This window comes from Oryzias latipes, chromosome 6 (genome assembly GCF_002234675.1).
Source record: "Oryzias latipes chromosome 6, ASM223467v1".
Taxonomy (NCBI): Eukaryota; Metazoa; Chordata; class Actinopteri; order Beloniformes; family Adrianichthyidae; genus Oryzias; species Oryzias latipes.
In genome coordinates this window covers 12,340,832-12,365,010 of record NC_019864.2, presented here as the reverse complement: position 1 = coordinate 12,365,010, position 24,179 = coordinate 12,340,832, and the positions used below count along the sequence as shown (strand labels likewise).

The following is a 24,179-nucleotide window of genomic DNA, read 5'->3' as shown; positions in this document are numbered from 1 at the left end:
CCAGCTGATAGAAAGTCAACAGTAACTCAAAGAACCACTTGTTTCAACCGAGGTCTAAGAAGAGCATTTCTGAACACACAACACATCCAACCTTGAGGCAGATGGGCTACATCAGCATGAAGACCACACTGGGTGTCATTCCTTTTGGTTAAAAACAGGAAACAGGTTCACCAAAACTGGACAATAGAAGATTGGAAAAACATTGTCTGGTCTGATGAGTCTCCATTTCTGCTGCCACATTCAGATGGTAGGGTCAGAATTTGGCATCAACCACATGAAAGCAGGGATCCATCCTCCCTTGTATCAATGGTTCAGGCTGCTGGTGGTGGTGTAATGGTATGGGGGATACTTTCTTGGCACACTTTGGGCCCTTTAGTACCAACTGAGCATGGTTACAACACCACAGCCTATCTGAGTATTGTTGCTGACCATGTCCATCCCTTTATGACCACAGTGAACCCAGTTTCTGATGCTGCTTCCAGCAGGATACAGCAAGATAGGGTGAACCAAACTCTGAGGAATGTTCCCATTACCTTGTTGAATATACTACCAAGGATTAAGACAGTTCTGAAGGCAAAAGGGGATCCAACCTGGTATTGAGAGGTGTACCTAATAACGTCACATGTGAGGAGAGTAATTTCTATCAAATAAATGAGGAATTTGGGTTTAAAGTGTGTTTTCTTGGGTCCTGTGATTGGGATTCGTCCATCCTCCCTTTGCATTTGTTGTTCTATTTTGAAATAGATTATGTTCCTTTGACAATACATTTTACTATGAAAGGAGGAATGGACTGAGACGTGTTTTGAACAGAGAAATCTGATTACAGGCAAAGGAAATCTGATCCTGAAGTGAGTATAGGGGCCCTAAACGAAAGACATCTTTAGAGCACGAAGCAACACAATATACAGCCTTTCTCCATACATGCTGGAACAATGGATGTTTTTTTCCTTTAAAGAAAATATAGGACAAAAGAGTGAATGAGAGGAGTGGAAGGTGGGGACACCCCTGCCCACATTGCGGCTGGTTACGCCCCTGGAGCTTGTAGGTGAGGGGATGAGAGCACAAAGAGAGGCAGGAGGAAGGACGGGGAAGGAGGAGGAGGAGGAGGACTGCCTTAACTCCGCCTCTGCTCGCAGATCATCTCCTTCTCCTCAGCCCCCCAATGCCGAGGACAGAGAGAGAGACAGGGAAGGAGGAGAAGCACCAGGAGGGCACCCGAGCGAGAAGAAGCGAAGCGACCATGGCCACATCCACAGCGTCCCAGCACAGCACAGAGTCCCACCGCCGCGCACCTCTGCTCCCGTCCGCCGCCCCGCGGAGCCCGCAGACTCACCGCCGGATGACTGCCGGCGATGAATGAGGTGCAGCACCTGGGCCGTGGACAAAATGCGGGTCATCTTCATCCAGAACGCCGGTTTCGTCGCAGCTTTCTCGCCTTTCTCGTGATGTTGGCCGCGTGCAGGATGACAGATGATGCGATCATGCGTTCACCCACGCGCTCGTGGGGGATCAGATTGTTTTAATGGGATAGAGAGCGAAGGGTTATTATAGCCAATACATTACATCCGAAAGCGTGTTCAGCTTCCGGCATGCAGCCTGCTGCCGAAATCTGAACACGGATTATTAGATTATGCTTTATCAATCAGTAGATTATGTTTGAATCGATCATTTTAGACCGATTTTGCCTCTTTGAGTCAATTAGTGCAGGTAATATAATAACATAGGTGAGATAAAACATGCATTTTAAAAGCGATGGAAATAACTTTTTTTTAACGAAGGCAATCTAGAAATGTTAGATTCCACGCATAAAAACATCGCTAGTGGTATTTTTTGTTATTTATTTATTTATTGTTGTTAATTTTAGGCCTTTAAGTGTTATCGTATCAGTGTTTTTAAGTAGGTAGAATCAAAGTATTTATCAGTGGAAGGGCTGTCAGGGGCGTTTAGACTGAAATGGAGGCTGCGTATTCGAAGCTTCACCGGGGGGCCACCAGCCCAGAGTCTCAGGGGGGCCCGGCAGGCGCAGCGGCCAAGCCACCTCCACCTGCCGGCGGCTCACCTGAGGAGACCCCGGCAAGCGGCGATGGACACAGGAGCTTAGGCGTGAAGAAACACCACCACAAGCACAATCTGAAACACCGCTACGAGCTGCTGGAGACGCTGGGGAGAGGCACGTACGGCAAAGTCAAGAAGGCCATCGAGCGGCACTCCGGCAGAGAGGTGAGCCACTTTCAGAGGGGCTGTAAATATCCGTCTGTCCTTTTAGTGCGCCCCAGACGCATATCACATGCATGCTTTTAGTAGAAGCTGCAGCTCTGTGAAGTCTGGCCCCACTGGGGATTCCCCCAGTGCTTTCAAACAGACCCACGGGGCCAGCAGAGTTGCGCTGCACACGCCTCGTCCCGTGCAAAAACTCACAACCGGATGCTGGAATGCAAACCCAGCTACTGAGCGGCTGACTGACGCACCTCCTGTGAAGGTTGCAGGCTAAATACAAAAAAAAGTAAAACAATGTTCATTTGGATGTGCACTAAAATGCATTAAAAAGCCTTTGACCAGACTCACCAAATGTTTAGTGATCTTGAACTGTGACAGTTTGTGAAAGCATTTCGATATTTGACGTATTGACACGTCAAATGCCACTCCAATGAGAATCGTGTTTTTAACCCGTTCTTGTAGCATTTTTCCCTTAATGAAGGACATATAAAGTATTTTCAGCTTAAAATTATGTTTTCGAGTATGTCTTTATTCAAATTGTTGTGAATAAGGTGAAGATGAAAGAGAAAACTACATTTAAAAAAACAAATGGCCTTAAAACGCCCTAATCATTATTCAAAGACCAATTGGAATGCCTCAACAATGGATCCAAAGATGATTCAATTGGGACTTTAAGAAGCAGACACAGTTTTTTTTAAGAAATGAATTAGTAATATGTCAATTAAATATGAATATATGCTTCCTTCCAGTTCTTAGTATTCAGTCTTTCCTGCCTTGAAAAAGTCTGAGCATTTTCTGTTTCTTATTTGATGTGGTACACCGTGTCTGTCAGAGTAAGCCCTCCTTCTCCTGCTTTAATGTCCTTATAGGTCTGTACATCTCCCCAAATATTTCCACATGTGGCAAAATATGACCCTTGCACTCACTCTGGCAGGGCATGTGGAACTTTCCATGAATCTCAGTTCAGGTTATTTCCCTGTGTGCTTTCCTATAGCTCCTCCTGGGAAATAAATGCTTAATATAGGTATGTTGAAGGGTGGGGTGGCTAGCTCTTGTTCCCTTCTGACCTGTCCCACTTGCAAATTATTCTGCTGTTGAGATTCAAACTATAAGTCTGATAAATTATGGTTTACTTGGTTTTCAAGAGTGGATGACTTTGGAAAGTTCTTGGAAAACTTTTTTTGCAGGAATGTACGAAATAACACAACATCACTAATTGTGCAGTGTTAAACTGAACACAAGATTGAGACATGGAGGTGTTGGGGTTCCTAAAACCTTGCACCTCATTTTATGTGTCCGCAGGGAAGCAGAGTCTCTGCACATGGAGTGTAAACAGAGCTTGACTTTTTCACAGGGCACATTTGTCTAGCACTGCGTTGCTCAAGTTTACCTGACCTTTAACCCAGAGGAAGTCCCTCATGTCCGTATGGCATATACAGCAGTGTGGTGAGATCGTTTCACGCTCGTTTAGCCTCTGTACCTTTTTCTCAATTTTTTTTCGCCAAGAACACAGTCAACAGAGTTTGAAGATCGCTGAAGGAAGTTGCACTTAATCATGAGCAAGCACATGATGGAATTTACTGAGCGCACTCGAGGAAGATGTAAGAAGATTTGTAGCGACAGTGAAAACAGACCAAAAGATTGTGCCTTAATCTGGATTGCCATATGTTGGAATGCTTAGGAACTTAGCCAAACTCCCGAAACTGATCACAGGGCTTATAGGAGCAAAGTGTGCCATGCTTGCTGGAGACATTGAAAGACATTCTGTACATTTTTTTTGTCTTATATGACAAAGAAGGTTGCAGTGACACCCAGACAAAAAAATTAACTTTGACACATGAAAGGTCGTCCACAGCGGGAAATGAAATGGGAGGGGATGGTTAATATCCTGTGTGGCGAATGAATTGCATTCTAGGGCACTCAAAAAAATACAGGGAAGACCACAACCATAACAAAAGATGTACCGGCTCAGTTGAAGGGGATACGGTCATATTGGTGTGAGCCTAAAGCACCAAATTACATCATTCCCCAACAATGGCTTCAATGAAAAGGAAAAACACTGACATTCCTCTGCTATATGTGGTGCCACTGATGAGGTATTAGGATTCCTGGCTGTGTTTGAGAATAAAGTTCTTTGGAAAAGTGACGGGCTTTCTCTTCCTCCTCCCCCACACTCTCAGTCCCCCCCCCCCCCTTCTCTGACTCAGGCTCACAGTCAACACAACAGATGATCGTGATCCTTAGCCAGCGTAGGGACGGGTCAACCTGTGATGAGTACTTCATCTCTTATAATTGCCTGAGAAAGTGCTGGTAGATGTTAGGCTCCAGTGAAGCACATAAAGGTTCTTTTACTTCAAACAAGTTCTTCTGGAAGCAAGAGTTTGGGGGCGGGCAGACGAGACCGCCCTCGTACCTGGCAAGAGCTGCTGTATGCATCCGTGCAGCTCCTGTTCACTGTGAGTGACTGTATCCACTTAGGGACAAGTGTAGCTGTGTCAGGCAGCACGCCTTGCTGCCCAGTGGCTGGTCTACAGGCCTGTTTAATGATCCACATCAGGGTCAGACACATACACAACAGATACCTGGCTTGGTCTCAAACCCAGTGTGGTAGAGCTCATTCAATCCCCAAGTGTAGAATAAACATTTAATGACCCACTCAGATGAAAATCATGTTTTTGGTGTTTTTTAACATGTTCTTGTGACATTTTTCTAATGATGGAGGACATATATAAAGAAAATTCTGCTTAAAATTTCATTTCTGAGTATTTTTGTATTCAAATCAATGTGAATCGGGTACAGATGAAAAAAGTGTTTGAAAAAGTTTGTAGTTATGTAGATTCAATAACAGCACCATTCTGATGCATCCACTTGTAGACAAATAGTCTTCGTATGTATAATGAAGGCAAATTTATAATGAACTACTGCAGCTTTGCAGAAACTATGTCCTAGATAACATCACTGGTTATATTATTTTTGGCTAAAATTAACATAATCAAAATTAAAAGACCACTCGGAACACTTTTGAAATTGATCAAAAGATATAAAGATATTTCAGTTGCCATTTAAATGTAATGAAGATCCTTGTGTAGAACGTGGAATTTGCCTTTCTGAGTACTATTTTTTTTATGTGATTTAAAAATAAGTGTAAGAAAGGGCACAGGAAAGATACTTTTTTTCTGCTTGAGCAACTTTTGGCTGTATGTATTATAACTTAAACTCTAGGATAATCATTAGCTTGTTTAGGAGAAACATAAATCTTGGGTGTGCAATTCAGTAAGCCTTTATGATTTACAGGATATTGTAACTTTACACACCCAATTGAGGGTCTTAAGTGCAAAGCTGTAAGACCACCTTTAAAGTAGGCAAACCCTGAAAATATCAATTATGTATAGTGCTGTATAAGGGGGGGGGGGGTCTTCTGCATTGACTGTTTTAAGATAAATGAACATCGGTCTTATTGAGCCCATTTAAAGCCTGTTTTTGAACTCTGGGATTGACACAACTTTGGGTTGCTATGACAACTGAAATCAAGACTTTTCAAAAGTTTGGCAATTAGGATTGACATACAAGCCAGACACTTGGTGAGACATGTTTGGGAAGGCTTTTTTAAAGCAAAGGGTTTCAGCGATTAGCTTTCGATCAGAAGACAATGCCTTCATCTGAGCACAGTTTCAAACTTTAATTAGACTTATATCAACTCACCAAGGCTTTTGTGAGGGATTGAGTCACTAAGTGAGTAGAGTATTGTGTTCCTTACCATGCTAAAAATAGCATACTTTGACGTAAAGTTTGATTTTTTCTTTTTTTAATGGGAACCAACTGTCTTGTGCAATAAGCATCTGATTAATTCTTGGTGACTCATTAGTTCCAAAGAAAACTGACTAGTCACGTTCAATTTTAAATAAAGCCTTATCAGAAGTTGTGAGGATGTAGCCTGAACTTGTATTCTATTCCAGATTTAGACCAGAATTGTCTCAAAAATGTAATGAAGACCTGAAAAAACTGCATCGAAAGAGAAACAATAGGAAGTTTTCAAATAAGTTCTGCTGTAATAACGTGAATAAATCTAGGAGTGGTAGTCCACTCTGCCTCACAGATGAACACCTAAGTCAAAGAGATTAATTACATTTTAAGGTGATGAGGTAAAGGAAACCATTAGCAATAAGACATAACTTCGACTAATTATGAACGCAGCATGTGAATCCGCTGGCTTGTTTATTATGGGATTATTTCTTTGTATTCAGTGTAATCAAGGCAATCTCTGGAAGGAAGCGATTCCGGTTTGGGGCTATTTTTATTGATGTACATGGTAATTAGCTTGGCACTTGCTACCTGCGGTTTGTGCTGCATGGAAGAAAGCCGGCCTTTTTTGAATGCTGCAGCTTAGCAAAGAGAGGACAAAAGTTTAAACCAACAGTCTGTAGAGTGAGCAGACTCTATATAGGTCTGATCAAAGGAAACCCAGGACTCAGTCCAGAATGTTTAGGCTACAATTAAAGTGACGAGCCAATGTGTGTGCTCTCAATTGGTTTATTTAGAGAGTGCAAAGGCTAGTGGTTTGGAACCATTTCTGAATGGTGTTGGTATGACAACGAAAAGTCCTCATTTCCATTGTTGGTATTGAAACTGCAATGAAAGGTGAATTTAACCCCTTGATGGCTTCAAATGGAGGCCACATTGTGTTAATATAAATGATTACAAACCAACACACTAGGCTGCGGTTAATGTCTCGTCAAAGACCTTTTGACAAGTTTAGAAACCGTTCTAAGTTAATAATCACAATATAAATTAAGGAAATAACAAGATGTTTCATATGTTGTCCTTATTTTTTCCATTCATTCAGAAGCTTTGTTGATTGATTTCTTAGTTACTTGTTTTTTTTATTTCTGTTCAACCTTAATTATCTCTGGAACACAAAAGGGTCACTCATGTCAATTTTTCCTGTAATTTTTAAACTTTCTATTGATTTTAGCATAAATTGTGTAAATAATAAATGTATGCTTATATAGTGCTTTTTTTAAACTTGATTTATGCCCAAAGCAAAGCCCTTTACAGTCACAGTCTTATTCACACACACAATGCACAGACGCGGATCACCCTACTGGTGGAGGGATAGTCGCTACAGCTCATCCTTAACAAAAGATTTGGACACCAAAGCAGCTTCAAATGAACTCGAAAAAACAGGGAGGGGCCGTAGTAGAGAAGTAACTCACATTTTAAAACTGTAAGACTTCTTTAAATTGAAAATAACGTTATTTTTTAGAAGGCCTTTTTCATTAACCACAAATGTATAACTACTGTATGTCCTGTAAATCCACTGAATTGATGTTTAGGATCCAGAAACATTTACTTTGTATCCATTTTTTAAAACACGTTTTCCTATGAAGACATTCCTGGTGAACTGACCACCTCATCACATAAAAACGGTGCAACTGTCACATCTCATGCAAAGCTGAGTTTGCAGATGCATCTGGTTTTTGGTTTTATTTGGGATGCAGCTACTGCTGACCCAATCAGAGAGGACTAGCTACTAGAATCACACCTTATAGTATTTTAGTACACCCACTTTTTAAGTGGGTGTAAAAACACCACTTAGCATAGCCCGCCTTTGACTTGACAACAATCTATGGTAGTAAGCAAACGACTGAATAGTCAGTTCTCTGACTCTTTGTAGTTAAACACCAACCTAATGCAATAAACTGAAATAATTTGTGCGTATGTAGCTAAATAAAGTGTCAAATGAGAACTATGCATCAAGGGTGTTTTTGCGTGCATGATTGTAATGAGACCATTCAACATCACATGGATCAATCACAATGTGTATAAGCTTTGCTTAAGTCTACTAACAAAGCGTTTGAATCAAATCCCTTTGTTAGAAGTTGTAGCTATTTTTATGACATTCATTTTCCCTCCAAATGTCATAAAGCTGTTTAAGCTTTTAGATAAATTTAGCAAGTGTAAATCCATTTATCCTTTGACACCGGAGTTTCTGAATGTTTACATTCTTTCGACTACTGTAGCTCTTCAGCCATTTACGCAATTAGCATAATTCCAGCGGATTCTAAAGTGGCTTTGCGCCATTATGCAACACTTAATGTTCGTAAATGTGTTGCTGCTTTTTTCTGGTCAAAGATATATGGTCAAAGGGCATGTGGTATGTAGGTGTCGCCGGCGACATCACCGGTATTAAAGGGTTAAGCTGTTGCACTTGTCGAGCTAAAAAAAAATTCAAATCAAAGTTGCCATAAAAGTGTTTTCTCGTTTTTTTCCAGGTGGCCATTAAATCAATTCGGAAAGAGAAAATCAAGGACGAGCAAGACATGGTGCACATCCGCAGAGAGATTGAGATCATGTCATCCCTCCGCCACCCACACATCATCTCTATATATGAAGGTAAGAGTCTGGTACATGTCTGGAAACCCATACATAACTTGCGACAAATTATATGCTTGTTCAATGTCAATGCACAAAAACACACATGTCTAAAAGTCTCCCTACCATTCATATCCAAGTTGCAGGACTATCATATTATGACATGCGGATGCCATAAAAGGTCCTGTATTAAAGCTCTGGGATGTTATTCATCTTCTCTGTCTGGCTGTCTCTGACTGTAAAAGTCAGGATGGGCTTTGACAGTGTGTCTGGATCTTGTGTGCGAGTGTATTTGTGTGCTGAAAAGTTTTTTTTTTTTTGTTTTTGAAAGGGGAGGATATTCTGAGAGGGTTGCCTCTCCCACATCTAAGAAAGTTTCATCCCCTGTGTTTTCTAGTCTTGATCTCAGGGCCAGACATCTGCTGGAACTTAGAAACAACAGGATCTGGGAGCCAGACTGTATTTGTGCATGTGTGCTAGTGCATATATATGTACTTCCAGAAGTAGTATGCTCTTTCCGTTGCACTTGGTCATATGTGTGTCTACACGTATGAAGCTAAGACACTTTGCTGACCCCAATCCCCCAGGCCTGCACTCTGTCTGACTCTAGTCCAGTGCTATGCAGAGGGAGTAGAGGCTGCAAGACTTCCCTGGAGCAACAGGATCATAACTCTACTGCAGGAAACCCCTTTCTAAATGTCAAAGCCTTCAATAAAATATTAGAAATATTTATTGTTATTCTTCCTTTTACTGTTAAACCTTTCAAAAGCCGTTAACCTTAAAGGAAAAAAAAGAGTTCAGAAAAAACTATGAATGACTGAACAATTCCCATTGAATTTTGAGGGTGTGTTTTACAATAAATTATCCCTTTTCATACAGACTGCTCTGCCATAATGGAGCTGAAGTCACAATGCACTCCGAAATCAAGATTTCTTTTGTATTAATTGTCACTGTTCTTAGATTTTACACACAGCAATTATCCTGTGCTATTTACGGCTATTTCCCCTGGTTAGCGCAATGACCTTTGTTCAGTTTCAAAATCCATAGATCATTATCTGCAGCGTTTAGGTAAACAAACATCACGTAAACCAGCTAAAAAGTCAGCTGGGAACTCAAACGTTTTTGACCTTTATGGGCTTTGCAAGAGAAAGATTAAAATAATTTTATAAACTCTGAATTGCCTGGATGAGGTCTCCGTGAGTTGTCTTTTTTTAATTTTTTTTATATGCAGCTTGCTCCTCCAGCAAAGCGACTCAGTGCTGTTGCACTTTGGTTTCTCTCCTCGAACCCGACATTTACAGTTGTGGCTTGGCCTCCACCCAGCCGTGCCTTAGAGATATATAAAGGAGTGCCAGAGATTCTGAGTATCCGGCAAAACCATCTTCACCAGCCCCTGCCAACTGCTTTGTGCAAAGCAAAGCTGAACCAGATGTGCGTGCAGATGGATTTTTACCACTCCCTCGCATTTTGCATTCGTCAGCATGCTTTTTGGGGCCTTTAAAAGCAATTTTTTTCTGTTTGCTTTTTATGAGTACCTCTGTATCTCATTGCTGAGTGCAATAACTGACTGTATGTACAAACTGAGTGTTTAAAAGAAAGCCTGGTAAGTACTTAAAGCGACCCCAAGGAAAAGTATTTGCTTTGTTGCATCTGATACAGAGACTGACGGCGTTTTTACGATGCCAAGGCCAGCAGGTATCCCAAAACAATGGAATGCTTTGCAAGCTTTAGCCTTACGTTAAGCATCCTTTGAAACCAAGACGTTTCTGTGTCTTTCAGTAGGACTTAAACACAACCAGAAAGCGTGTTTACTAATGAGTTACACAAATGCAGGTGTTGCACTTTGTTATCCTTGGACAGACTGCTCATTCTTCCAGACTTTATGCTAAGCTAAGCCAAATGATTGCTGACTGTAGTTTTTGAGGCTGACTAAACAATTTTGTTGCTGGTTTCAGCAACTTTTAAGTCTGTCCTGCCATCCATTTAGTCAACTTTTTTTGGCTTATATTTTGGCACGTGTGTTCACTAAAAAAAAAGAAAACAGACATAATTTCACAAGTTGTTTATAAAACGAGAAGACATGTCTCATACGTTGACAGTAAAATATTAATTTTAAATACAGCTTGCCATCTGTGGTAAAGATTACTTCAACACAAGTTAAATCCTAATTTAATGAGCTGTATTTCACAATGTAAGCCCAACAAATCAATTTAGCACTTAACCTGGCAGAGTCGGGGAGAAATGCCAAGTCAGATTGATTCTCGATTTAGGCAGTCACAGAAAATTATGGCTTTACACACCTAAAAGCATAATGGAATTGCTGTAGGGCATAATATTTAAGAGAAGAGCTGTTACTGATGAGCCATAGAGAGTGACAGCTACATGTTCTGTCTGTCTGGGTGCCACCGTTCCAACGGTGCCGCTCCAGATCCAGCTACAGCATTTGGCCTAAAGTGTTTATAGAAGCAACCTGATATTCTCTATATGTACCATATTTTTTCTACTTTAAATCGCACAGGCTTATAAGCCAAAAATTGCAGGTTAACAAAGAAAAAAAAATGGTTACGTCGCAACTCCGCCCAAAATATGCACAAAAAATGCGACCTGTACTCCGAAAAGTAGGGTAACTCATTAAAACACATGAAATGTTCCAAATGCTTTTTGTAGATCTTCATATATTTTTTTCATGCAACTTGTTTCGAACAATTGTAATACATACAATGATATAGCTAAAAATAGTAATAATAACAAAAACAACAAAAATGCCAAATATGTTTGAAACGGAGCAGGCAGAAGCTTAGCTTGTTGTCCCTCCCCTTTAAAAAAAAGCTATAATTTTAATTGATAATATAATTGATAATATAATAATTATAGTTATAATTAACAAACAATAAACCTGTTCATCTTCATTTATATGCAATTATAATAATAACACTAACATTCATATGAATACCCAAGTTCACTATTTAATTATGTTTTTTATGTCTTCAAAATTATCTTTATACATGCCGGAATTATAATGAATTATTTAATTGTGCTCATGCCTATTTATCATCTTTAGAATATTTCAAATTGTTTTTGTTTAAACCCAATATTATTTCAGATTACTGTTGACAACACACACAAAAATCATCTTCGTACCATAAGTAATTTTTCTGATCCTCTAGGATTAAAGGAATTTCCTCCTACTATAAATAATTACTGAATTTTATTTGGAAATAAGTAGTTATATGATATTAGAAAAGTTTGATATTTCATCATTTTAATGCCATCATTGACATTAGTTGTTTGCAAATGAAGTCTGTCATTAGAGTAGGCAGTGGGACAATGGGTCTTAATTAGCAGGATGCAGGGTGCTGATCTGTGAACAAAGCTCACTGATAGACAGAGAGGATGTAGTGGTCAATGGTGCACCAAGTGGGCTAAAACCACCCCAATTTATGTAAGGCAGGCAATTATTACACCATCAGGGGTTAGAGGTAAAGGGGAGTACAAGCCGAGAATTGGCTCTCCAAGCACCAGCCCATCAAGGATCAGTGCAGATGTCACCCCAGGTCACCGCTTTTTTTCCACCAATCGGAGCCCTGGATTTGCTCTGCCCTCCGGAATGCTTGGCTTACATCCTGTCTGCTGTTTCCCAAGCAGCCAGACAGTCACAATCAGGGAGCATTACCATCACTCAGCAACTGTGTGTTTTTGTAGAGGATTATATCTTTAAAAGGCCCCTGGGAGAGTAAAAAAAAGGGGGCTCAGAGAAAAGTAGTGTGACAGACTATGAAGGTGCTCACTCAAGGGTGTAGAAAGTTGAAGCCCCCACCCCTGCTGACCTTGCTGTGTGGGAAAATCAACACGCACAATGTGTAGCAATATTTCTGAGTGCTGTCATCTCCTCAGCATTCCCTTTTTCTTTTTCCTCTTTCGTTCTCTCTCAGCCAAACCATTTCCATTCCCATCATGACAAGTTGATGTTGCCAGACTGAAATTACAGCGGAAAAAAAGCTTCCTTTCTGACAGTAGAGGCTAAATCTTATCATTGCGTTGATTTATGTCAACCGTGGGCTTCCCTGTTTTGTAAAGAGTGATCTTTGCTGCGTAAACATCAGCTGACCTCTAATCACAAGCATGCAGGCTGCCTAATGAATAAACACAGGTTTTAAAGATGCTTTCGTTTTTATATAACAAGAGAGTGCTCCTTTGTGTGCTGACTCATGACTTATGACCTAAATGTGATTTGTTTTTAGATTCTAGACTTCCATACCTATAGGTGCAGAGAAAATTTAGGGTTGTTTTGTGACTAGTAGTATCCAGGACATTGGTAAAACTGTGACTACAGTGTCAGGTCTGTACAGGTGTAACAGAATGTTTTCTTGATGAAATACATGTCTTTTTGGGGGGTCACAGGAACTTTTTCTTTGTTGTTTTCCAATGAAAATTGTGTTCTGCTGTTTTTAACATTCTTGTGATATTTTTCTCATAATGGAGGACATGTATAAAGAAAATTAAGATTAAAACAGCCTTTATGAGTATTTCTTTATTCAAATCAATGTGAATCAGAAGCAGATGAATAAAAGCAGGTAGAAAAAGCCTGTAGCCATTATGTAAAAACTACAATCACTGGGCCACAAGCTCCCTGCTCGGCTCCATTCTGATGCATCCACTTGCAGGTAAATAAAATCCACGAACATCTTTGTGGACCTTTATTAGGGGCTGTAAGCTAGCATGTGATCGTATAAACAATGGGATGATGAGTGTTGGCAAACAGTCCCGCCCACAACTCAGAAACTATGTCCTAGAAAAATTGATTTTGGGTAAAAACGGCCTAACTATAATTAAAAGACCACTGGAAACACTTACAATAGATCAAAAGATAACTGGAGTGGAACTTTAAGGTAATAGCTCCTTCCTAAAATCCTTGACACATGATAAAAGGATTTGGAATGATGTAATCCTGGAAAAACTATTATGGGGAGCTCTTAAATTTGGCATTCCAAAACTAAGGTGATGATGGGCTTCTTACAGTACACCTATGGCCTTTTCCTTGTTTTTAATTTCATAAAATAAACTAAGAACTACTTTGAAAGGGTTCCTCCTTTTCCTCGTTTGAGCTAATATAGATATATATGTTTTGGAAAGATAACATTAATGTTCTCCTTGTGTTTTCTTATCATTTTTCAGTGTTTGAGAACAAAGACAAGATTGTGATTGTGATGGAGTATGCCTGCAAAGGGGAGCTATATGACTACATCAGCGAGCGTCGACGCCTGAGTGAGCGTGAGACACGGCGCTTCTTTAGACAGATAGTCTCTGCTGTACACCACTGCCATAAGGTGAGAAAACATTCTTCATTGCTTTTTTATGGAGAAAAAACAAACATTCTTTGCTCAATCAAGTTTTTTTTATGTCACACACATTTAGGTGTGTTTTACTGTGACATAAACCATGCAACATACATGATCAGTGATAGTTAATCTGCAAGCCCCACACAGCATGCTTTTCTTGGCCCAGCATTGTTAAAGAGTCATCCGCTCTCATTGAAGGAACACAGGCCAGAGTAATTCAGACTTATTTCTGTGTAGAGCAGCAAACAGGCTCCTCATTTATTCCTCACTCACACACACTGATGGATGTCCCAAGATACCCCCTGGGCCTTCCCCGAGGGCTTTAGACTCAGGTCACACCCATGTCAATCCATGTTCCACACCTCACTAACTCCCAAGAAAACCCAAAGGTCACAGGGCTTGTTTAGTTGGACTCCCCTCTTCACATACTCGTCCTAGGTGGAGATAGGGATGACGTCACAGACCTCGGATAGAAGAGTCCCAGACAGCCATGAGTGATGAATCATCCCCACCACAAGCAGCCTCTTGCTGGGTGGGGTTGTGTGAGTCACTGTTAGAACAAGCAAGCAAGCACTTCTTAATTTCATCCACCAATCAGAGTCATGTGAACATGTGCCCCATGCCAAGCAAAAACCAATCAGATATGCCATGCAGAGCAGCAGAAGGCGGATGGGTTGAAGCTACTCCTCCGCAACTGAGCCGGAGTTCTGTCTATATACAAACCACATGTTAATTCTAGATTCTTTTAAAGCGTTGCATCAAGTTGTGTTTTTAATCCTAAAATGCAGTGAGAACATCATTCATAGTGGTAATTACAGGCTCGTGCTTATGTGACACATGTGAGTCAGTTAAAAAAGAAAAAAATCACAGCAGATGTCAGGGTGATAGACCAAGTAAAGGCTACTAAGCTAGCAGACTGCCTTGATTTTCCAGAGAACCACAAGCTGTCTTTGTTATAATCAATCACTTCTTAACACAGCAGACTTTTCATGAATTATGAATGAATGAATGCAGATCTGCTCTGATTTTCAGAATGGAGTGGTGCACAGGGATCTAAAACTGGAAAATGTGCTACTTGATGAAAACGGTAATATTAAGGTGAGCTAATATCTTATTGCTTGATCTGTTATGCATTCTTGATTGGTTATATTACAACTGGAGTGTCATTTCTTCACCCATGTCTTCATAGATTGCTGACTTTGGCCTGTCCAACCTCTACCATAAGGACAAGCTGCTGCAAACCTTCTGTGGAAGCCCACTTTATGCTTCACCAGAGATTGTCAATGGAAGACCATACAGGGGCCCAGAGGTGAGACTCAGTGAACCAAACAATAACACAGACAAAGCCCCACCTGTCATAATGTAAATGTAATTTTTTTTTTTTAATGAAGCTTAATTTACTCTGGGATGAACTTCTCATCTTCTTCGTGTTGTTGTGATTTCATCATTGCTATCTCTCAGTTGGTTATGACTAAAGAGTAGTTTATTCACCAAGGGGTGGGTAGGCCTCATTTTTAGCCTCTTTGATGGGATTATCTCTCTTGCAACCCCACAGTGGGTCAGCGCAAACACTCCCCTATCCTTTGGTTCTTTGAAGTGAGGAACTGGAGGGTGCAGTTTGTTCACTTTCTCTTTTGCCAAATGGGATTGAAATCAGCTCGGCAGCCCTAAAGAGCACTCCCTGTCAACTTAAGTATCTGAAATATTTGCACTAATAATACAACAGTCATAAGCAAACAAATGTGTACCAGATGAAAAATAGAGACAATGAAGGAAGATAATTAAATATAGACACACAGAAATATTATATGCACATATATAAATATAGACAACCCTGAAATTGTCACACCATTTTTCAATTTTGACTTGAAGTCACTTAATACATAGATGGGAAATAGCCCATAAGGTATACCTTATGAGAGGCATAAGGTACCTCTCAGAAGGTATTATGCTATGTCGACATGTTTACATTAAGATTATGCAAGGCGTGCATTGTTGAACCCGCGTTTTGGACAAGCAGGGAGGGGCTTCCTTTTCTTTTTCTTTTGCTTCTGTTCATTAGCACAAGTCCACCACCTACAGTTGGAAGAGACTTGGTGTGAAATGCCAAAGTGGTGGAAATCTCGCAAATCTTGCTCCAGGGTTTTTCTTTCACAGCTCTATTCTGATAAATATGAAAGACTTGGTGTCATTAAATTCCTGTAGGACACAAACCGCAAATGTTTATTTCTTGATCAATTTTCACATGGTTGTGAATTCAAAGTCATCTAAATGTCACTCTCTAATATAACTCCCTGATTGGTTGAAGTTCAACCAAGTCTAACTTTCAACGCATGTTCAGTGGTTGTGCGTTTTGTATGTAGAGCCCAAAAAGTTGTAGAAACTTACATAGTGATGCATTAATGCATATGTTTTGAACGCGGAAGCACGAAACGCACATTTACACGCGTTTACATCGACTTTTCATAAGAAGTGGACGCTTGAACGTTGCCAAGGCCTGTGTGAACGTAGCTTTAGAGCTAAAGGCATTGTTGTGATAACATTTTTATATCTGTCTCTGTATATTATCATGAGCCTTCCCCAAGGGCTTTAGACTCTATTTTGTTCATCATGATTTACAACCCTTTACTCCAGGCTGCTAAGAGTTAAAGAATTCCAATCTGCTTTGAAAAAAGTTTCGAACTGCATTTGGGGTGAGGCCACAAATGTCAGCAAATGTGGGCAACAAAAACTGTGTAAAAGAATAGAGAGTGCCCTGTCTGAAGGGAATGGAGCACTGACAACATACGAATTAAGCATTCTTGACACTGGTCCAGTGCCTTAAAGGAAGTCAAACTCATCTTATCTGACTTCCTCTTCCTCGACTTCCTAGATACTATACACCAGGGGTCGGGAACCTTTTTGGCCAAGAGAGCCATAAACGCCACATATTTTGAAATGTAATTTCGAAAGAGCCATACAATAATGTAGTGTCCCTTTCCCACACTGAGGCACGGAGACTTAACCTCTTTTAAGGTTCTTTATTCTGGTTACTGCAGACCGCGACAAACGCCGAACAATTAATTCAGCAACTCCTGAATCTCTCCCGCCGAGACGAGACGAGAGCGCGTCTCCCAACTTTATATTCCCCTGCTCCCGCTGCAGCCCTCCCCTTTCCCTTATTCGGCCCATAGCTGAACCCCATTGGTCCAAACTACCTAACAACAGGCTGAGCGACAGAACTGAGAGCCAATCAGCTCTCTGCTTGATGCGGTCAATGAACTCCAGAACTTTTAACGCGGCCCAACAGCCATCCAACTCAGTCCGCGACAATATGTTTAAAACTAAAATACAAGTGAATGTGTGCATTTGATGTAATTTCAACCTTTTTAAAGTACAATAAGTCTGTGGATTCTTTTTAATACCATTGTTATGCTGTTTCTAATAAATGATGAGTATTTCTCGTGGTAGTTTTGCTGATGGTCTAGTCTGGTTTACGTGGTGAGTTTCTGCTTCATGCAGGCGTTGAGACTTTAAACGTGATCTTAGGTTGGTATGAATGTTTTGTAGATGTGAGACAGACTGCTCACATGCAGACGCGGAGCCAAACACACACTCACACGCTGCAGTGAGTGACAGGCAGTGGGTTTTACCTATTTACAATCCCTGCGCGATTCACCTGCTGCCTGTCCCCACAACACCTCAGCCCCACCCTCTGCTTTCTCCCTCACACATCCCGTCCCCGCAACTGCGCGCTCTTTCTCAGAGACGGGAGCGCGCACTTTTAGGCACGGCAATTCACAGGTTTCCGGGTGGTACAAACTCTGTGAATTAATAGACAATTTTAAACTTATACTAGTGCTGGCGCAGATTTGTCTCTCTAAGCACCGCTACTACTGCGCGCCTCTGCCATCGCATCGCGCACGAGAAGGACTGGTCTAATGAAGAAAAAAAATTTGAATTAAAGATTTGTCTGCGAGCCACATGTGACCATCAAAAGAGCCATATATGGCTCGCGAGCCTTAGGTTCCCGACCCCTGCTATACACCTTCAACAACCCCCACCTCATCTCCCCCCCAAGTCAAAAACACATTCCTCTGGACATCTTTATGTTCTCTGTTATCTAAAATCAACACAACACGTGTTATCAAATTGTTTCTCTCACAAACTCTGATGCCCACTCAGGTCATGAGCATCTAGAGCTCAGTCTGTTATCTCTTTTGGTATTAATACTCCCTTCCGCCCACACCGCCTGCCCCTATGGCTCTGTACCTCCTTATGCAACAGCACACACCCCAGTCTTAAAATACCCACCTGCCATCAGGTCAGGACGGTGCTCAGGAAGTTCATGTTTTCGCCTAAAAGAGCAGTGGAGTAAGGGTAGGCCAATCATAATGGAAGTGAGACATTTCCAAGCATATTTCCAACATTTGTCAACGTCTCCTTTGGACAAACATGTCAAGTGGTTGAACATAAGAATGTTCTTGCAAGATGTTTGTGTGAAAACCCACTGTGGTGCTTTTTTATCCCAAAGTAAACTGAAAAGTATAACTTGTTGCTCTAATCTGATGGTGAGCAGAGCTGAGCTCATTCCACATTTCACTGGCATGATTCACTAATCAAAACAGCACTTGGAAAACTGCCTCTAGGTTGCATAACACACCTCAATGCTTTTTTAATTTTCTCCTCATATACAGTATATAAACAGATTAAATTTCATTTGAAAGACCGACTAATATGACAAAGTTTTGTTTCATTTAAAGGTGGACAGCTGGGCTCTTGGGGTCCTGCTGTATACCCTGGTCTATGGAACCATGCCATTTGATGGGGGAGACCACAAAAACCTCATTCGCCAGATCAGCAACGGCGACTACAAAGAACCCACTCAGTCCTCAGGTATCAGTGTGGCCACTTTTTTTCTCTCTGCTGATTTTAAATGGATCTTTAACATGGACAATATTTGGGATTTCTTTTACGAATGAAGCACAAACAGGGACTTTTCAGATAAATTCTCTCTCTGAAAGCACAATTATTAGTATGTTTGTGGTTTTGGCCTTAGTGGTATCAATTAAAATGAATAAATAATCTACAGATTTTAAAATTTTCCTTCCATTTTTATAAAGTTTATAATAGGGATGTCATAATTCTCGTTCAAAAACTGATTCGAATGCAACACCATTGAAGTAAATCTTGGGTAAAGTGAATCTTTGCATCCCTCTTCCATATGCTTAGTCTGAAAGTGTCAAAATGTGTTGTGCTACATTTAATATAGTTTTTTATTACATCACTCCAGGCTCAATATAAACCAGCCAAAGGGTTTTTCTTCATTGTTTCTTGAGTATTAGCAAAGTGAAATTCCTGAATTTTTAGTTCTTTGTGGTTGTTTTGTAACACACAAATCATATGTTGAATTCAAACTAAACTGTGACCCAAAGATCTAGGTTTGAACCAAATTGTGGGGAAAGTAAATCATTGCATCTCTAGTAAACACACTGTTTTCTGTTAGATGCCCGTGGACTGATCCGCTGGATGCTGATGGTGAACCCTGAGCGCAGAGCCACAGTAGAGGACATAGCCAATCACTGGTGGGTAAACTGGGGCTGGAAGAACAGCGTGTGTGACTGTGAGACCCAACGAGACCAAGGAGGCTCACCCATGCTAGCCCGTTTCATTGACTGGCAGAACCGCACCGAGCCACGTGGTACTGGAGCCAAGATTTCAGCAATGCCCCAAATGCTGCGCCAGAGGCCCAAAAAGTGTAAGAAGGAAAACGTTGAGGCAGGACAGTTACAAAGTGGAGCAGAGGAAAAACCAGGTCTGAAGAGACCAAAGGGCATTTTAAAGACCAGGGTAACAGAGGAGCAACAAGCTGCCGGTTTTGATGAGGGGGAGCTTAATAAAGCAGCGCTACCTCAGGAAGCAGAAGCTGAAGAGGAGACCTCAAACCCAGAGAGAGATGAAGGGGACTTCCCCTTAGGTGGTGGTTCGCCAGCCAAGATGGTGCCCTCTCTACCCAAGAAGGGTATTTTAAAGAACAACCAACAACGGGAATCAGGGTACTACTCTTCTCCAGAGCGCAGTGAGTCCTCTGAGCTTTTGGGGGGTGCCAGTATGTCTCTGGTAGCCAGCTCCCCTCCTAAAAGGGCAATTGGAAGAAAGGGCATCTTGAAACGAAACGGCAAGTACTCCACCTACAGCGGGGTGCCGTCAGCAGTAACAGTGGCAAGAGTCCTTAATGACCCTCCTCCCCCAGCTGACTCTGGCCTGTCCCGCAGTCAGAGTCGACCCTCCAGCATAGTGGGAGAAGATAGTTCCGTCCTGTCCCTGTCACCAAGCTCCTTAAGTGGGGCTGAGTGGCATCCCTCCACTCCACACCACCACCCAAACATCAGGGCTTGTGTATCTGCTGAAAACCTTCTGCATCTTTCCAACTTCAAGGGTTTCCAGACTGCCCCACCTCTCCAGGGGCCCAAGTTCAACCTTGGCTCCAAAGCGAAAGGCTCCCCAGGGGACAATGGAAGCTTCTCCTTGCTGGGGGATCTGGAGGACATGACTCAGGTGTACCAGCAAGCCCTGGACATCAGCAGCAACCTCACCTAAAGAGACGACGAGAAGGAGCAGAGGGATTCAAACGTGACTGTCTTTGTGGTTGGTGTGTGCACTGATGGGTCTGCATGACATTAACGACCAGTGCATTACTGGGATACACCTTCAGGAGTTTGTGGCTTTTGAAATCTTGATAGCAAAGCCATGTCTCTGTTCACAGACATGCTCACACAAAGTGCATTTCTTTGACAGGAGAAAATCAAATCAAGGTTTTGTTAACAGTAAAAAGGTCAGTGCCCGCACGGCAGAATGCCACCCACTCTGCTTTTGGGCTGATGTAGACTCCACGTTCAACATGTTTACATATTCAGCAAAACGGCAAGTTTGAATCCCAAACGCAGCAGCCACAAGCTGCCTCCCTCTCCTTCTTCTACACCACCTAATTCAAATATGAGTTTACAAAAGCACCTTAAAACTCACAGAGAGCACATGCTTTTGTGACTTTTACTTCTTTTGAAAGAACAAAAAAACCAGGGTCTTGTTCCAAAGAAAGAAAAAAAAATCCTAAAAACTATCTTTATTATTTATTGATATTTTGTAGCTTTAGTTAAGTGCAAAACTGGTGCATGGTGGCTATAACTGGAAGGGTCTGAAGTTCCTTGTCTCAAGCTCCTTCAGTGGAACTGACATATATAATTATGTTACTCAGTAATGATAAACATACATATATATCTGCATCTGCGCATACAACACACGCAGACAAATATACCTTAATAAAAGCATATGTCCTATATATATATGTATGAAATTAGGGAATTTGTAGGAAGTGCCTTTTTCTGTTTAAAAATATAAAAAAAAATTATGTATGTCATTTCCTTAAAGTAGAGGGGAAAGCCAGGCCACCCTGTCACCAGATGAGCTTTTTACATGTTATTTGTGAATGTGCAGAAACCCAGGGCCTTTAAGAACTCAGCTGACCTGCTTTACCTGTTTTGAAGGTTAAAGGTCAAAGTGAGGCAACAGCGATAAAAACAGTTCCGACCCCACCCACTTCTCCTTTCACATGTACTATATATGTGACCAAAAAACATTTTAGTTTTTTTCAGCAGTTAAAGCTGGTCTGCATAAAGTCACCTGGCAGCAAAAGAGGTCTGGAGGGGCTCACCTTGTGGGACATCTAGTAAAGGGAGATGGTGGAGACACCACCTCACAGTCCTGGAATGTGCCTGGATTTTTATAATTTTAAAGGGAAAAAAATAACATGTTATTTTATTGTATTATTATTTTAAGACTTGCAGAGTAATTTCAATCGTAGAAGTTTACCTGTACCTCTTTGAAACTGCTAAGTAAGGTGGTTTGTCTTAGCTTGCTGACGAAGAAGCAAATCCCCCAGACAAAAGCTGGACGCGTGTGGGTGCTACAGATCCCTCATCAGCCTCAAACCAGCTCAGCACAGGTGGGATCTCCAGATTCCACTCAGCCCTCTAGCTGTGTATACTACTTCATTATGTCAGCCAAGCACAATTAGCCGGCCTGTTGTTTTTATTTGAGCGTATGAGAGAGGAAGTGCGTAGAGATTTATAGCTGTAGGGGAAAAAGAAAGTGTGAAAGAAAGATGCAGCGCAGAAATTGGAAAAGGAGTTGGCTGTGAAATGCCAAGGTTGAGGTGTTAGATTTATTTTGTGAAAGATTTGTGAAGTAGAGTAGAGGAAGTAAAGAAAGTTGGTCGAAAGAGTAGATGGAAAGGAGATGGAAAGTTTTTGCTTCACACCAAAAATGTGAAGAGGCTTTGACATGATTTCTTCAGGGACTGGAGCAAATCAGTTTTCCCAGTTGGTAAATGAATCAATCCCCCTCTGGTTTTACCTCACTTTTCTCTTCTTTGACTTTATGTTTCGAGATGCTGCAGGCTGTTGACACAGCTTGTATAGAGGCTATACATGCGTGACAAGTCGTTCGCTTGGCTCTACAAAGCATATAATTCATCTCTGCAGATTCAAAAAAATACTGGTGAACAAGCGCTGATGTCATTCACGGTATTAAAAGCTCTGCCGTGCTGTAGATCACCCTAAAGATACAAGCTTGAATGTTTTTAGTTGTCAGCTCATGTGAAGGTAAGGTCCTGGGTAGAGAGTCAGATGAATGACCCGCTGCATATATTACTGCTTTTTATTGCCTTTTGTATCGCATTTTATTGTCAACTGGATTACAGTGAGAAAATTATACTATGTTAGTATTTTGTTTTATTATGCCTCTGTTTTTGATTTTACAAAATCTAAGAACTGCATTGTGAATAACAAACAAAAAAAATACTTCCTTCATTGAAGTATTAAAATGTCTCTCCATAAAGCAAATTTAATGTGAAATTGAGATGATGACTTTTTCCCTATGTTGTGGTACAGCTAATAAAGCTTAAAAAAATCCAATTAAAATGCAAATCTAATCTTAAAATGGGTGTATTTACACCAATATTTCAAAAGTTGATGCTAAAAATGTTGTATTTTCTCATCTACCAAAGTAAAAGGAGGCCCAAAAATGCTGGAAGAACACCAAACAAAATGGAGATAGAGCAGCAAAAAGAATCCAAACTTTGACTCTGCCAAACTGGAAATTACTGGTGCATATTTTTTAGATAAAAAAACGTTTAATCATAGGAATACTTGACTGGATTTTGTTATTACAGTAATAATAAATTAGTATTGTTATATTATTTAAGTATATTTTCTTTAGATGTCATTACCTTTATTGGCAAGTGCCCCTATTTGGTTTTGCTTTTTTTTTAAATAGGTCAGTGATCCTGGACTGTCAAGGTTTATTAAGTTGTGTGCCTATGGTATATTTCATAAACTTTTTTTTGGTGTTTGTATGTGAAAACTTGTGTTTTTTTATACCTGTATTTATTGATCAAGCCATTTAATTTCCCTTTTGTTTTGTTTTTATAAACTACTCCATTTTTGCTTTAGCCTGCTTTGGATCCAATGTGTTTCCAAATGAGTGTCATCATCTCATTGAGAAGGTCAAAGTGCGAGTGAATCAAATAGTCAAAGAAAGGTATGTGAAATCCTGTAAAATGTCTTAATCCTTCAGGTCAACACGATGCCCCTGTAGTACTGTATCAAGACAAATAAATGGATCTTGACAATTTCTGGTCTGTGTTTTCCTTTGTACTTACATTTTTTTATACCTTGGTACGGGTGAATACTCAATTCTGCAGGGTGTGTATTAAGAAGAGATATACCAAAGTGATATTGTACCCCTAAAAAAGAAGGTCCGGTCACCGGTTGCCCAAATGTTCTATATGACTGCGCTGGCCTTAATGTGGGTTGGTATTCCAATTATTAACATGTTTTAAACAATTTAAAAAAAATATATATTTATATATAAATCTTTAGCTGTTACTATGACAACGTATCGTACTACTTTTCAAATATTCGGCTTTTTGTGAAAAAGCAAATGAAACCTATAAAAAAACAAGAATTAAGTGATAAAAGTCTATTAAATAGATATTGTATATGCGGGATAATGCCTGTATCTTTAGGCTATATTTATTTTGAATTATGTAAGGGAAAATGCCTAATTCAGATTCAGGCTTCAGGTTTCCTCCTCGTTGGTTATTTTCTAATAATCCACACACCTCATCCCTTACGCAGCTCATAATAAAAAATTGTCAAAAGGATGCAGGAAAGGACATAATTAAATGTTCTTTTAGACTTTATGCTGGATAAG

General features: G+C 40.6%; 1 protein-coding gene across 1 annotated transcript; it reads left to right on the top strand.

Moving 5' to 3' along the window:
- Positions 1-1,102: 1,102 nt before the first annotated feature.
- On the top strand, positions 1,103-23,597 carry nuak1 (NUAK family kinase 1). Its single transcript, XM_004069900.4, has 7 exons — positions 1,103-2,220; positions 8,490-8,610; positions 13,765-13,916; positions 14,961-15,026; positions 15,118-15,237; positions 18,671-18,803; positions 19,414-23,597. Exons 1-7 carry the CDS (start codon positions 1,954-1,956, stop codon positions 20,505-20,507), a joined length of 1,953 nt encoding a protein of 650 aa, XP_004069948.1. The 5' UTR covers positions 1,103-1,953; the 3' UTR covers positions 20,508-23,597.
- Positions 23,598-24,179: the final 582 nt, after the last annotated feature.